The following is a 15,631-nucleotide window of genomic DNA, read 5'->3' as shown; positions in this document are numbered from 1 at the left end:
CATGTTCCCCCTGTCCCCAGTCTCATTGTCTCTCTTCTTTAGCATGAGCTGGCCTCCAGAAAAGCCTGTCATTCCCTGGCTCCCAAATACTCTTGTCTCTGAACCTTGGCTCATGTTACCCACCTTTCTGGAGTGCCCTCCCTCCTCACGACCCAGCCCAGTGGGTCTCAATGTTGGTTGCACATTAGAATCACCTGGGATGCTTTCAAAACTCCTGATACCCAAGCACACCCCAGATCAATTAAATTTGACTCTCTGGAGGTGGAACCAGGCATGTTCCTAACGTGCAGCCAAGATTGAGAACCACTGACCAAGCCCAAGCCTAGCAACTCCTCAAGGTCTAGCACAGGCCCTCTTCTTCCATGCAGCCCTCTCTGACTCAACTACTATGCCTTGTATCTGAGAAATGATGTCCCTCAACTTGACAGTAAAGTCCTCGAGAAGGCCGTCCCTCACTGCCGTAGCCTCCACCGCAGGGTCTTACACACAGCTGATAAATAAATGGTGATTGAAAGGGGGTGTCCATAAGCAACAACCCGACTGGTTTGAGTGGCACCTTTTATTTTGACTGCCAACCTTTTCGCACTACTGATCAGGGAAACACCCAGAACGCACACACGGATACGCATTAGACTTCTTGCATTTATCTCCAAGCTGATTAAAAATCTTTTAAACAAAGGATAAGCTAAATTATTTCAGTGAACATGAAATTTTCCATAGATATCCATTTAAATTAACTCCATTCTTCATAGCCAGAGAGCATGATAACAGCATAAATGTTTTGCTGCAAAATGACTGAGGAGGCAAAATATAAAAGACTCTAAGTCCCATTTATGATGGCAATAGAGAATAAATATCCTATTTCAGCAGGTATTGTGTGATAACTCAGCAGTAGGCTCTAAAATCTCGCACAGGTGAGAGCAACCACAGCAGTGGGGATCAGGCTCAGGGCTAATGAATTTGTGCTAAAGAAACAGACATGAGGGTAAAACACTGGCTGGGGCAGAGGGACCTGGACCAAACCCTAAACGTGATCTAAAAGCACTCAACAACACTGGCCAGGAGAAGCAAGAAAAGATACGGAAACGAGGTAGGAAAAAAGGCTGATTTTTCTCCAGAGCTCCAGATGTCTTTATCGCTGCCTAATGACAATTACACTCAACCAATTAAGACACCACTATGACAGTTGCATTGTCAGTAAGCCTTTGGACCCAACGTTGATGGCTCTAATTAGTGTCTGTGCAAAGTACAACTGCAACCAATATATTAGCTGATGTAAGAACACTAAAGAAAAACCGAAGAAGAAAGGAGCCTTTTCCAAATGAGTAAGGATGCCCCAGCCCACAGCATGGACCAGCGCAACTCGAGGCTTTCCCAATCTTTTTCACATTTGGCAAAGTTGAGTTTACCTCCAAATAAATAGGTCAGAGACCGCAGCTGATTTTTTGTCGAAAGAATGGGAATAGAGCCTCTCTCAGGCTTGGCACGCCAGAGCAATTGCCACTTTAAAATGATTTACCAGCAAAGAGCTTTCATTAACTAGTAAGTTTCCAATAGCAGACTACTTATTTAGACTAAGAGATCCAAAGAAAAAAGAAGACATGTACAGCTAAAAACCACCTTTAACCTTTCTTCTTGTATAAATATCCAATGGGGTGGGAGGAGTGGGGGATATTTCCATTTTACTTCCAGATGCCAGTGCTTATTTGCTAAAAACAATTTTTTTCAAGGCTCTTCATAACAACCTGGAGGGTTGTTTTAAGAATCCTGGAAGTAAGGTTAAGTGACTTATCCAAGGTCGCAAGAAACATTTTAGTGGCACAGCTAGGATCACAACAGGTCCCCAGGCTTTTCTCAAACTGCCGCCTCCTCCAATGACAGTATCTTTAAACAAATACAGCTTTTAAGAACCATCTCCATTTAAGTGCAATATGAGAAATTTACTGTTTTCAACACTGTGACTCAGGCTTGCAGGACATAGCCCCTGACTCTAACTCATCAATTCTACCACTACACCTCAACTGGAAGGCAAGAAGCCAAAAAAAGCTCAACATGCTGGCAAGGAGTATGTGGCTGGGCAGATGCAACAGTGCTTCCCACACTAGCTTCACGGTGATGTGGGAGCACACATGGAATGACTGGTTAAACCTCACCCTCTACAGGGCCACACTCACCCCCAAACAAAGTCACAACTCTATTCTGAGCAGGTACTCACAGCAGCCAAAACGGGCCTTGTTATGAGGCCTCAGGCTAAGAACAGCAAATGGTTTCATTTGTGTGTCAAATCCAATAAACTGGTAGTGGCTGCCTACAGCCCTGTGTTGAGGAGGATTCTGAAGCTGTATTCCATCCAGTTCACCAGAAAAGTAAGTGCTGTAATGGATTATTAATGCCCACTGTTGGTTTGGGAGTGACGAGGGACTGCATATGTATAAGGTAGTTGCATACCTGCCCCAAACACAACTCTCCCTGGTCAACTCCTACTCATCCTTCCAGCCTCAGCTGAGAAGTCACTTCCCAGGAGGAATCCGGCCTGCCTCTGTGCCTGTATGAGGTGCCTCTCCCCAGTGTGCTGTGTGTCCTGCTCTTCCCCTACCCTAACATTTCCCATGCCATTCCATAACCACCTGTAATTGTATCCCTCATAGGCCTGCAAACAAGGGATGTGTCTGCAGTATTCATCTGCGCTTAGTCAACGTTGAATGAATGAACCTACTGACTCAAACTTAGAAGATTGGAGCGGTTTAAGGCCTGCAAAGCAATGAGGCAGAGGCTCCTAAAAGTGCAAAGCCCAGTTCCAGAAACATTTATGTCCTTAACATGTAGAGGTTTTAAGAACTATTCATGTGCTCCATACTTTCTTTTGTAATACTAAAGATTACAAATCAATGAAATCAAGAGTATTTACTGTTTTCTATGAAACATAATTGTGTCGTATGATGCAATTAATAAAATGAACTCCATCCGCAGTGCAGTCTTTCTGTGGAATGCACCACTACAGACATCAAGTGCAGCTTAAGACGCATCAATTGAAAAATAATGAACATCTTAATGGACCTTACGAGATACATGCACTACACACTTAAAACTGTTTTCGATACATCTTGGTTAATCACAATCAATAGAGTCAGAGTCAATGATGATTATGCAGAGTTATTGTAGCTGGGGCCCTTTCCATTATTCCTTGGAGAACCAGAGATGCATAAATGCAGTCATGAGTTCACCAGTATTTATTAAGTATATTCTGGAGCTCCTTCATTAAGGATATAACAAATGCAATGCTCTCCTCTAGTCTCTTATCAATATCTTACCTCAGACTTATTTACCAGAAGAGCATGTATACCTCACAGCAGAAAATAAATAAATAAATGTAAGTATTTTTAAAAGGAGGTCCCTAATGGGTAATGATCAAATTCCTTATGGGAAACAGCCCAATGTCATAACAAGCAGCAGCACAAAATCTATATAAAACAAGGTTGAAAGGAAAACGGTCAAGAGAAAAAGTTTTTTAAAAAGGAGAAAGATAGAAAGCATGTCCTAAGTAAGTATTAATATGGGGTGACATTAATGTAATGCAACTTTTATCACCAATCTATATTTACAAAGCATCTGTTATCTCATGAACCTCAAAGTAATCCTAGGTATTATCTATTTCTTATACACGCACATGAAACTAGCAGAGTATGAGAAACACAATCCTTGAGGTCTTCAGCTCCTGAATAGAAAATATTTTAAAATTCAGGAGAAATACACACTATTTCAGATCAAAAGTCATATTTTGGCATGGAACACGGTCACTACAAAGGCATATTTTTAATTACTGGGAAAAGTGGAGTAAAAAAATGGCTAAAAGCAAGGTATTTCAAGTTACCTTAGATGCACACCTATGTTTGAGCTGATATTTTCAAACAGTTCTCAGTTATAAACAATGATAATATTCCAACAGAAGTGCCAATGGGCAAACTGAACCAACCAGAGATTCAGACATCAAATTCTACATATATAAACTGGAAGCTCAAAATTTTGCTTCATGTCTACAGAAGACTGGAAACTCTCTTGCCTCTGATGTCCAGGTTGTGTGGACAGACCGAGCTAATAAAGAGAAAGCTACAACAACAGCCAGAGGCCACTGGGCAGCTAGAGAGGTGTCACAGTTTTGTTGTGTCGTCTCAAAGAGAATGGAGATGGATGAAAATGCATGAGACCAAACGGGACAACTGGATATTTTTAGGGAAAGAAGATAGCTAACAGTTTGCGATGTTAAATGATACAGCATTCCCTCCAACCACACTTGGCAGAGGAGAACATGGATACATAGCCACTATTCCTTCCAGTAAAGGCAGGAACTGTACCCTAAAAAGGCAGATCACACCAGCAGAATATGGGGGAGAAAAACAATTTAGGAGTGTTGAGAAAAACCTCAAAACAAAGAGGGTGCTTGATATTTTTTTAAACCTAAATGGGGGGAAATGGTCCTCTAATGTGAATAGAAAAGTGTGCTTTCTCATGCAAACTGAAATGCTTCAACTTATGAGTCTTCAGTAACAGTGAGGAGCGAGTTTATTGCAAAAACACCACCATACTCCTGGGCATCTGATAAAAGCTTCTGGTGAGCTAATAGCTTAATGGTTAGCAGAGCTGGCACGAGGCCTCCACTGAGCCCCAGGCTTGAGTTTCTCCTGCAAGTTCTACCTGAGATGCTCTCCTTCACTAGGTGGCAGTAAAGCAAACAGGCCTCTGGCAAGTTATACCTACACCTAGGTCTCAGGTTTTTAATGTGACCTTTCTGAACTATGATGTCATCTCTTTTCAACACTTAATTTCCAGAGTGCAGTGGGAAGAAAGAGAACCGTCTCAGCGTCACAGAATAAGTCAGGGGTGCGGCCACATGCTCGCCTCTTCTATTCTTTTTCCTCAATGATAAACATACAATTTGAAAAACATTCGAAAATTCTCAGAGCTGTCACTATCAAAAAACAAAACAAAGAAAAACCATGCTTCCTAATCACTTATTATCAACAAATTTTCCAGATAACATCTCTTCTTCTAAAATACAAGGAAAGCCCACACTAAACCTCACTACACTTCAGAAGCGCTATCATATCACAGAGGAATGCAGCTAGAGCTGAACTTGGAGAGAGAGAGGTGGCTTGTTGTATAGAGATTGGTTTCTATACCACTCTGAATTGGTACAGAATACATACATATACCAGATTCTGAAGACGAATTTCTTTCAAGTTAAAGAAATGAGAAATTTTAGCTAGAAAATCAAAGTAAAGGCTGTGTTTGAATTGCTTTTCTCAGATAGAGGACCTTCCACTTATCTGACCAGCAAAGAAAACAACTAGTTCGGCTATGTTCTGGGCTGCTGCATATCACTGCTGAGTGGCCAAATGAGAGCACAGAAAGGCAAGAATAAGGGCCAGAGAAGGAGCTTGGACAGGTCAAAAGTAAGGAAGCTCAGAGAGGGCAAGGCCTCAGAAGAGCCAGGAGTTCTCAGCCCATACACACTTTCCTCAGTTTCCTGGGTGCTGGGACTGGTGTTAGGTTCTGAGGGCACAAAGACACTTAATACACAGCCTCCAGCATTTTAAGAGGGGTACAGTCAACAAGATCAAACACCACCAAGAGGCTGAAAGGGATGCGCCAAGAAAAGGCCATTGGTTCGTGACCACAGGCAACCTGTGAGAGTGTAGCTCAGTGGAAGGGCTGAGATAGAAGCCAGATTGCAGGAGGTTAAGTCGTGGATAGTACAGAAGGGAGGCGTGCTCTCTGGTTATTTACGGCACTGATAGGAAGAAGGAAGGCATATTCAGGAGAATACGCTAGAGGGATGGTTTAGAGACCTCAAACCAAAAAGTTAAATTGAGAGTTATGAAGGCATTTTACAATAATTTCTTAATCTGGAAAATAAATTCATTCCCTAAATCCAGTAATTACAGACTGTAGCCTAGGAAGGTAACCAGACTAGGGGAGGATAATGGAAGAACTTTGACTCTTTATTCTACACACTAACATGGAATTTAAAGTTCCCACAATAAGCATGTGTTTTATAATTTTAAAATAAAGACTTGTAGTAGCAAAAAAGGAAAAGATCTGCAAACCTCTATACATAAAGTAGTTATATCGTTATATAATAACAAAACACAGGAAATGACTATAATGTCCAATACTAGGAGAATTAATAAGAAAATCAGGATATAATTATATCCTAGGAGCCTTTGCAACAAATCAAAGTAACAAAAACTATGTAATAACATCAAAAAAAAACCCTCTTTTTTTGTGATTAAAAAAAGGCCAAAAACGTAATGTAGACTATGATTATATAATATAAAAATACGCACAGGAAAACTGACTGAAAAATAAACCATACACACCAAAAACCATAACAGAAGTTGTGTTAGCATGCTGAGATTTAGGTGGCTTTCTCTTCTCCACTTTCTAACAGTTCTGCAAAAACAGCATGGTTTTACTACTGCTTTCATTTTTAACAGAAAAGAAAGGTGCACACCAAGAAGAAAAATCCAAGTGAGGCTGTAATGGACAAGCTGCCAGAGGAGCACGCGAGGGCTTGGGCAGCAGCCCCGCCGCCCAGCTCCATGCACAGACATGGCAGTGCAGGAACGAGCAGAGCAGAGCACGCGTGCCCATCCTCGCTTGTTGGACCCCTCTGAGCCTCAGGCACCTCACACAGAATGACTGTTTTGGAATAGATAATCTCTAAAGTCCCTTCCAGGCTTAAAATTGTATGACTCTAAGTTGAAAAAACTAAGAAATCAGAGAACAGACAAGAGAAATTAGGAATTTCTCCAGTTTCTCACATAATACAGTATACAGGCATGGGGGGGGGGCGGGGAATCTGTGTATTAAATTTCAGACAAAAATGTACAAGTACTATAGGGCATTTAATAAAATATCCATACCACTTTTAGTTTTAAAAGATGCTTACAAATTAACTGGGGAAAAATAGCTGGCTGTAAAGTTAAAAATCATTTCAAAATAAAATAACAACATAAAACAAAAATGTTTCCGTGCAGCCGTGAGGCCACATGACTAGATGGCCTTATGAGCTGCAGAGAAGCACTTCTGCAGAGGTCATGAGAAGGGCAGACTGTGGGGCGTGGAGTGGGGGTGACAGGCCACAGTGCTATCGACACTTGTGGGAGGAGACAGACTTGAGTTGGCCCTTAAAGAATGGGGACTGGATTTCTTTTTGGGGTGATGAAAATGTTCTAGAATTAGACAGTGGTAAAGAGTTACACAGCCCTGTGAATACACAAAATTACCGACTTTTATAGTTTAAAAGGGTGAATTTTATGAGATATGAATTACATCTACATATGAATTCATATGAGGTATGAATTACAATTTTAAGAAAAGATATGGGCCATCCCTGGTGGCCTAGCGGTTACGTTCAGCACACTTGTCTTGGCAGCCCAGCTTGGGTTTCCGGGCATGGACCTACACTGCTCTGTTAGCAGCCATGTTGTGCTGGCGGCCCACATACTAAAAAGTAGAGGAATACTGCACTGATGTTAGCTCAGGGTGAATCTTCCTCAGCAAAAAAAAAAAAAAAAAAAAAAAAAAAAAGGATGTGGCCAGAGGGTAACTAAGTAGAACAGTGTGGGAAATAACCAAAGGTACACCAAGGTAAGTACTGAGGGGAAAGGTAGGTTGGAAACAAATTTCAAAGGGCTCAGAAAATCAGGAAAAGGTGATTGGAAATGGTAATCCATGAGACAGTAAGGGAAGCAAAGATTCACGGACAAAGAGTGAAAGATCAGAGCAGCTTTAAGAAGGATGTCTGTTTCCTCTGCTGGGAAAAACAGGCCTCAGGTAAGCAGGGGCCAGTCCCGTTCACTTGAGACTCCAGTGTCTCAGGTGAGTTTATGAGTGATGAGCTTTGGCAGGTTACCTGGTTCTGTGTGAAAGCATAAGGCAAAACCAAGACTAGGTCACTGTAAGGCTAACTGTAATACAAATTAGTCTGGGCCTAAGCAACCTGACTCCAAACCAGTACAATACAGAGGACTGAAAAGCTGGGAAGAAGCAAGAGATTTTCCAACTGTCTTTCCTCTCCATCAACTATATGAAATATATTTAATAGGTTTAAACACAAAAATGTTACATAGTTTAGCTCTTGATACATAAAACTAAGCCTCTGAACAGATTACACTTGCATAAAAAATAAGAGAAAAAAGAAGGGGAGAAGAAAAACGAGAAATGCAAGGTAAGTAGGACAGAAAGAAACGGTGAGGTGGCCACTGTCCCTTTAAGACACTCCTTGGAGATACATAACTGCAGAAAGCCTGGTGAATACAACATTGATTGGGAATGAGGTAACCACAAACACCGCTGTCTCAAATGAAAAGGGATTCAAGATCTGACCCAGAAAACAAGCATCGTAACCACGAGATAAAATTTTAATGATAAACACAAGATGCTCTCCATACAAGCAAGATTGAAGTATCTGATGCTAGCCCATAATCGTAAGGTTCTCTTAGAAAGAGGAGTTGTGAGGAGCCTCTCTGACCCACAGATCAAGTTTCATCTTATCGATCCACGAAACTCTGCCATCGCTTTACAGATTATGCCAGCACAAAGCAACCTCGAGCAGACCTCAAGGGAACAGAGAGGCAGACGAAGGAGGCCTGGCATCTGGATTGGTGGCCAGCCTGCCTTTTGTAAGGTCCGTGTCCAGATCAGAAATGTATCATTGGCTTTTGAGACTGAAGTCTCCTTTATTTCTAATTTCTTTTATAAATCTTTCAGTCCAATCTCAACGTTCTGTCCTCAAGTGTCTTCCAACATACTAGGAGACCCCTCTAAGCTGGAATGATAAGTGCCTTCTGCAGTCACCAAGGAATCTCAGAATTAGTGGAGGAAAGGCCCTTATGTATCATGAGCAAGGCTTAGGCCCACACGAGAGGAACAAGAGGCAGAAGCCGAAAGCCAAAGTGACAACGGGATGGACACAATTCTAGATTTCTGCCCATTAATCTTTCTAAAACTAATAGTTCCACAGCACTCCCAAGAAGAGCATTAACCCCTAAACTGTGGCCGGTAAAACAAAAGCTAAAGAAAAGCATTCCTCCTGGGCAGATCCTGTTTAAAGTAAAATTATTTTCTTCATAGGCATTACATACCACAAAATATTACAATAATTTCATTGCTTGGAATTTCAGTCAAATAGTACTCTTTAAGGAAAGATTTTTCTTTTCTTTTCTTGAGGAAGATTAGCCCTGAGCTTAACATCTGCTGCCAATCCTCCTCTTTTTGCTGAGGAAGACTGGCCCTGAGCTAACATCCGTGCCCATCTTCCTCCACTTTCCATGTAGGATGCCTGCCACAGCATGGCTTGCCAAGTGGTGCCATGTCTGCACCCGGGATCCGAACCGGAGAACCCAGGGCTACTGCAGAGGAATGTGAGCACTTAACCGCTGTGCCACCAGGCCAACCCCAAGACTTTTCTTTAAAGAAAAAGACTCCCCTACTACTAAGTTCGAGGTTTGTTTTTGTTTTTTTTTCCTCCAGGAAGGACCCTCTCTTAGGTGGCCCCTCCAAAGCCAATCCAGAAGTTGAAGAATCCTGGTCTCACTTTACGGTATTACGTATACAACTTGAGACCACCGTTCAAGACATCTTCTTAATCCAAAAAGAAAATTGATCTTCTCATTGTGCATTAAAGAATACATACCAGCATCTCTGTAGTAAAATATGAAGAATTCATGCAAGTGGTTTTTGGAACAGAAGCCAAAGAAATTTACAGAAGCTAAAATTAATCTTCTTGGCCATGAAGACAAATAAACAGCCTATTTCAGGGCAAATTAAATAGTGAATACATACTGTGGGGAAGGAAGATTACGTGTGGCCACAGCCCTTCCGCATAACAAAGGCTTCGGACAAGAGAACAAGAACAGGACCTGTTCGCGCCAACACTTATTATTCTTGCTTGACTTTTTCATGTCTTCATAAAACACAAACTGTTTGCCTTAATGAAAATCTAACATAACACGCCACAAGAGTGATCTCAAAGCTAGGAAAGATATTGAGACAAAGGGATTACAGATCTACCCTCACCATTCCCATCTCTCCAGTGACTCCAGAGCTCTCAAGTACTGGGAACAGAAGTTTGCAGATTTTCCATCTCACACGTGGGCTGTAAGCAGGCAGGTACATCCTCTCAAGGGAAAATAAGGTCACTGTGACTCAGAGTTTGGTCCATGAAAAATGAAAGACCCTAAGATGAAGACTATTAAGTGAAAAATTGTTTTTGCTTACCCAGCAATGACAACGCCATCATGAGAATGCACATCACATAAAACTGCATCAGGAATGTGTTCCAGCTCACTCACGGCACCCTTGCGATTCTGTGTAAGGAAAAGGGGAAGCAGTTTATACTATCCTTGGGATAGCTGGAAGACAAAGCATCTCACTTTCACCTACATTCCACAGCGATTTTTCACGGCGTATACTGTGTTCAAAGTAATCTGGGCATTCGAAAGGACAAAGATGACAACTAATATGTTAAGCTATCAGCATTTACGAGTTACCACACACAGGAAAAACACTGAATTAGAAGGCACGGGATGTATAAGACACTGCCCTGGTCCTCAAGGGGATTACAGGATATGAAGGAAACATGAGAGCACAAATAACGACACTCCACAGTAGGCTGGCAGTGGCAAGTGTGTGAAGAAAGGCATAAAGTACATAAAGAAATTCAGTTCAGAGAAGAGGAAGCATTTAATGATAGTTTACCTGTTAACCCTTATAAGTACTCTCAGAATAAAACCAAAAAGTATATACAAAGAGATAAAAATCAGGATTGGGAAACAGAAGAAGACATTATTTCTGATTCATGGAAACAGTATTTAAAGGAAACCCTAAAACCCATAACATGGGTTGCTCCTCAGGGGGGAACTAGGTGGTAGGTGGAGACAGGCAAGGGGGAGATGTATTTCCTCTATATGCCTTTTGGTGACTTTTGAATTATTTGTAGCAAGAACATTATCTATTAAAATATATATATATATATATATGTATTTTTTTTTGCTGAGGAAGATTTGCTCTGAGCTAACATTCACTGCCAATCTTCCTCTTTTGGTATGTGAGTCACTGTCACAGCATGGCCACTAACAGACGAGTGGCGTAGGTCCACACCTGGGAACCTCACCTGAGCTGTCAAAGTGGAGCATGCTGAACTTAACCACTAGGCCACTGGGGCTGGCCCTAAAATAATTATTTTTAAAATAAAAATAAAGGGAATCTGAAGGAATATAAAGTATTTACATGTGTGATGTTGGGAACAGTGGGATAGTTATTCAGGAATAACTGAATAATAGGTAGTTAGGAATACCAAGACTAAATTTCAATTTTGCTGGACTGGCACAAGGATTACAAATAGTCTGTGTAAGTTCTAAGCATAGTTCTTAGCATACGGCAAGTGTTCAATAAATGGTAGCTCCTATTATTATTATTTATATTATTAGAAGATGACATCCATTCCATTAAAATCAACATTTATTAAGCAGCTATATTCAAGGCATTGTGCACGATAATCTGAATGATGACCTCACTTAATTCGAGGGCCAAGTCCAAGGCTGAGGGACAAAAGTGGACACATCCAAGTGGATCTGTCCTGCTAGTGAAGATATGGTGATGGAAGGGAAGGACTCAGGAGTCATTGTTGTGAGGGCCACAGCCAAAATGACAATAGCAAAAGGTACTGAAAGAAAGAAGAGGGCCTGAGATGAAAACCTGTGTGCTTACAGCATCTACTAATTTCTGTCATATGGCTTCCCCCACCCCCATCATGGGCTCCAACCCCACAATGGTATTCTGGTCTTAGAGAGATCCTAGAATGCCAAAGTGAAGAAGAGTTTATGCAAACACCAGGAAAAGGAATATACAGCCACCAGAACCGGCTTATCAAACCGTTTCCATGTTGGCTCTGAAATGCAGGTCCAAGTACGTTCACATATTTACAGGTCATGCTCTCCGTGGAGGTACCTGAGAACTCTGGGGTCCCTTCTGGGGTTTCTCCAGACACTGACTAGGAGACACTAAACCAAATCACCTGCCCAGCCCAGCCTGAAGTCGACCACGCACAGCACTGAACCACAGTACGTGTGTGCAAAGGCCTCCGAGCTCCACGGCCAGCACTGACTGAGCGGCCGACATGGGCCGAGCTCTGCAGGAGGGCCGTAGACACGTCCTGAGACAGGCGAAGGCCGCAACCCCGTGAGTGGGGCTCCTCTGAGCCCAACCTTAGAGCTGAGAAGATGGAGGCAAACAAAGGTAAAGGAACTTGCTCTAAGACTACCTTCCACGTTTCGATAGGGCTTTCTTTCTAGAATCACATAAGAGTCCCATCATTACAGTTAATGCAAGATTTGTCATTTAACATTTCAGTCAAGTAGTCCCCATTCTCAGCTGTGTCAGGAAATGGACCTGTGACACCCCAGAGAGAAGCCTCCCTCACATTCTGCCTGCAGTTTACTCCAGCTCATTCCATCGACAACCATTTGTTGAGCACTTACCAAACAAATAGCCTGGTGCTTGTTAGAGAAAAAACACTAAACAGACATCCAGTGAAACTGTATGGCACTTGTATACTGTGACATTAAGGGCCAGATGCTAAAAGGTGGGTCTTTACCCGCCTTCACTTCTGCCACCTCCAGTCCAGATGAGGAGGTCCCTGCCTCCCTCCCAGCCTTTCGCTATTACCAAAGGGGAAACAAAGAACTCAGCTGCTGATTTCTCTCTCTGGGTCTGACATCTCTGAATTCAAGCCAGGGTGACCTGAATATCTCCAGCTCTCACGCCTACAAATCTCAAAGTATCCCTCCTTTCCAGGCAGAAAGGCCCTAGTTAACGCCCAGCTCTCGAGCTTTCCTGAAATTACAGCCACTCCTACCAGGGGTAGAGCCTCTGCTTTCCGGCCCCCAGCCTGCTGAAGCAGCTCTGTCAAAGCCTCGGGCCTGCCTCTTGCCGCGTCCTCACACGCACCCGAGCAAACACACAGTCAGGAGGGCTGGGCACCTCCACACGAGGTCATTACCTCGTGTGGATGCAGCTGTGGGGCCAGCGTGATTGCGACTTAGGGTGCTGTCTTGACGGCCCAAGAAAGGAAAGCAATGCAAATTCTCCTTAGAAAGGTAGTTTTCAACCAGCGGTGACTTTGCCCCCCAGGTGACCTTTGCTGACATCTGAAGACATTTTTGGTTGTCATGACTGCAGGGAGGAAGAGAGTGCTACTGGCCTCTCCCGGGGAGAGGCTACAGATGCTGCTCAACATACTGTAATACACAGGACAGCCCTAAGCAAAAAGGATTATCTGGCCCCAAATGTCACTAGTGCTGGGGCTGAGAAATCCTGAATTAGAGAAACACTGCTCCTATTAACTTCACTAGAAAAAAACTGTGAGGTTGCCCAGATCAAGAGTATCAGTCTCTAATCAGGTTATGAGGTGACTGGGGACAGACATGCACATAGGCAATATGTCACCATCAGTAATGAGCAAAAGCTTGTTAATCTCGAAGTCTATTAGGATTGACCTTTACAGGAGTGGAAAGAGCGTGGTTCTATCCCTTCCAAACAACTGGATACCCAGCTACCCAGGCGGAGAGGCACTCCCCCACTACTGTCTCGTCATGCCTCTGACAGCTTTATGTAACACTCTTCCTGACAGCCGCTTCCTAAGAAACACCTCACTGGGAAAATTCGGGGCTGTGATCTAACATTTCTGCAGAGACTTTGAAGTGATAAATGTTATGGAAGCAAGCCAATAGGTTATGTGAGGGAAGAGAAGACAGTACGTAGAGACGTTTAATATGTTTCCTGGAAAGAGCATTTTCAGCTCCTCTTTTGTATTCAGGGGGTGCTTCTGCCTTCTTGATCCATCTAGGATGGTGAAAGTGAAAGGGGGCTGCACTGAGCACACCTCCAAAGACCCCAACCACCAGAGGGGAGGGGACTGGCACCGCAGTCTCCCTCTTCCTCTCCTGGAGGACAACAGGATGCTCCCAATACTGTGGTTGAAAATGGGGGCAGATAGCCTCATGGCGAACAACATAGACAAGAGATGACCAACAGCGGAAGGTGCGCTCACCATCCCCCTCTCTCTGATTTTGGCAGTTAACCTCGGGCTGTAACGGGACTCGGTGTTGAATCCCGGGCTTGGATTCCCGTGTCCTTGTAGGCTATTCCTCTACAGGTAATGATACTGGCCACTGCCTACCTTCCAGTTGGTTCGCAACATGTGTTCCTTGGCTCGGCACTCTTGCAAGATGAGCTTCCAGCAAGAATAATCTGAGATGCTGCTCTCAGGAAGGTGCCCTTCCTGCTGGCACAGCCTGTACCAGAGCACTTCATCTTCCGCAATCACCTTCCACGTCTTGCTCACCTAAAACAGCGCAAGTGACACAAGTGTCAAATTCTGCAATTAGAGAAGCCCTTTGTCATCCAAAAATCAATCAACAACTTTATTGTTGCCCTGGGTTTATGGCAGTATAAAATGTCTCATTAACAAAACACTCCGAGGTGAAAAAAAATACAAGCAAATGTTTCCAGTTTTATCTTTCAAGATTTCAAAATTGTACCACCATCTGATATCACATTTTAGACTATTTGGTTAAATTATTATATAACATAAGAAAAAAACACAAATACACAAAAGGCAAAAAATACACACTGTAACACGTTAACACACACACAATCATACACAGCTTTTCAGAAAAGAAGCTCTTTACTTTTTACCAATAGGCACTTGTATTTCCATCTTATAGAGCTGGAGACTGATGGCCTCTGAAATAAAAAGCTGTAATAAAATAAATATTCATAACTCAAAACTTCTGGTCCTATGAGAAATTCAAATTTATATTATGTGTGAAAACTTAGATTTTAAATGCATAGATTAAAAAAATATTTAACAGAAAACTCGAGCTGTTAACCAGGTCTCTAAGATCTGTTATAGAGAAATTAACGCTACGTCTGGACTGAATTTCAAATCCCAACAGTATCAAGAGGAAACGGCCGTTTTTGCTATCAGTGCCTTCTCTTCCAACCCTAACTTGGGGGAAGGATGGATTTACTTCACCAGAGGATAATGTACAAAGTTGGGCAGACTGAAAAGGTTGGACTCTGCCGGCAAGATGAGAAACTGAGCCAGCAGATCAACATGCTCTTGGTCTGCCACACATTGTGTTCGCTGCCCATCCAATGCGTGCAAACCCCTTCTAAAAAGAAGAGTCACGACCCGTGGTTTACAATAAGCTGTGCTCCTTAACAGTCCCCTGGGACCACTTCGAGACATCAAATACACAGACAAGAAGACGGAACATGAGACAAAGTAAGGGAGAGAGCACACAGCATGTGTGTGACAGACTCTCGTCGCACAGGGTGCCTTGTTTAACGAAGTACTTACTGATAGGGAGCTAACTTTCAGGACTGCAGAGCAAAGACCTCCGAAAAATCTGCTCCTCCATAAAAGCAACAAGAATACTGCCAAAAAGCGTCAAAGTCAACTTTTTCAGAACTCTGGAAATTAATTAAAGGCCTGAAACATTCTGAGGAACATTTATTCAAGAAAAACGGCTGAATTTTGATAAGAATAGTGTGTTGTTTTAAC

The 15,631-nt window shown here is 42.6% G+C and overlaps 1 protein-coding gene across 1 annotated transcript in view; it reads right to left on the bottom strand.

The window, feature by feature from the left end:
- FBXW8 (F-box and WD repeat domain containing 8) overlaps positions 1-15,631 on the bottom strand; it is a 113,214-nt gene that overhangs the window by 69,342 nt on the left and 28,241 nt on the right. The window contains exons 3-4 of the mRNA XM_044776430.2: positions 14,243-14,407; positions 10,282-10,370 (exon numbers count right to left, since the gene is read on the bottom strand). Of these exons, the coding sequence (XP_044632365.2) occupies positions 10,282-10,370; positions 14,243-14,407 (254 nt within the window). The remainder of the gene's footprint in view (positions 1-10,281; positions 10,371-14,242; positions 14,408-15,631) is intronic.

The sequence above is a fragment of the Equus asinus genome, chromosome 8 (assembly GCF_041296235.1).
Source record: "Equus asinus isolate D_3611 breed Donkey chromosome 8, EquAss-T2T_v2, whole genome shotgun sequence".
In the NCBI taxonomy this organism is placed as follows: Eukaryota; Metazoa; Chordata; class Mammalia; order Perissodactyla; family Equidae; genus Equus; species Equus asinus.
The sequence above is the reverse complement of the archived record's forward strand: the minus strand, read 5'-3'. Positions and strand labels throughout refer to the sequence as shown.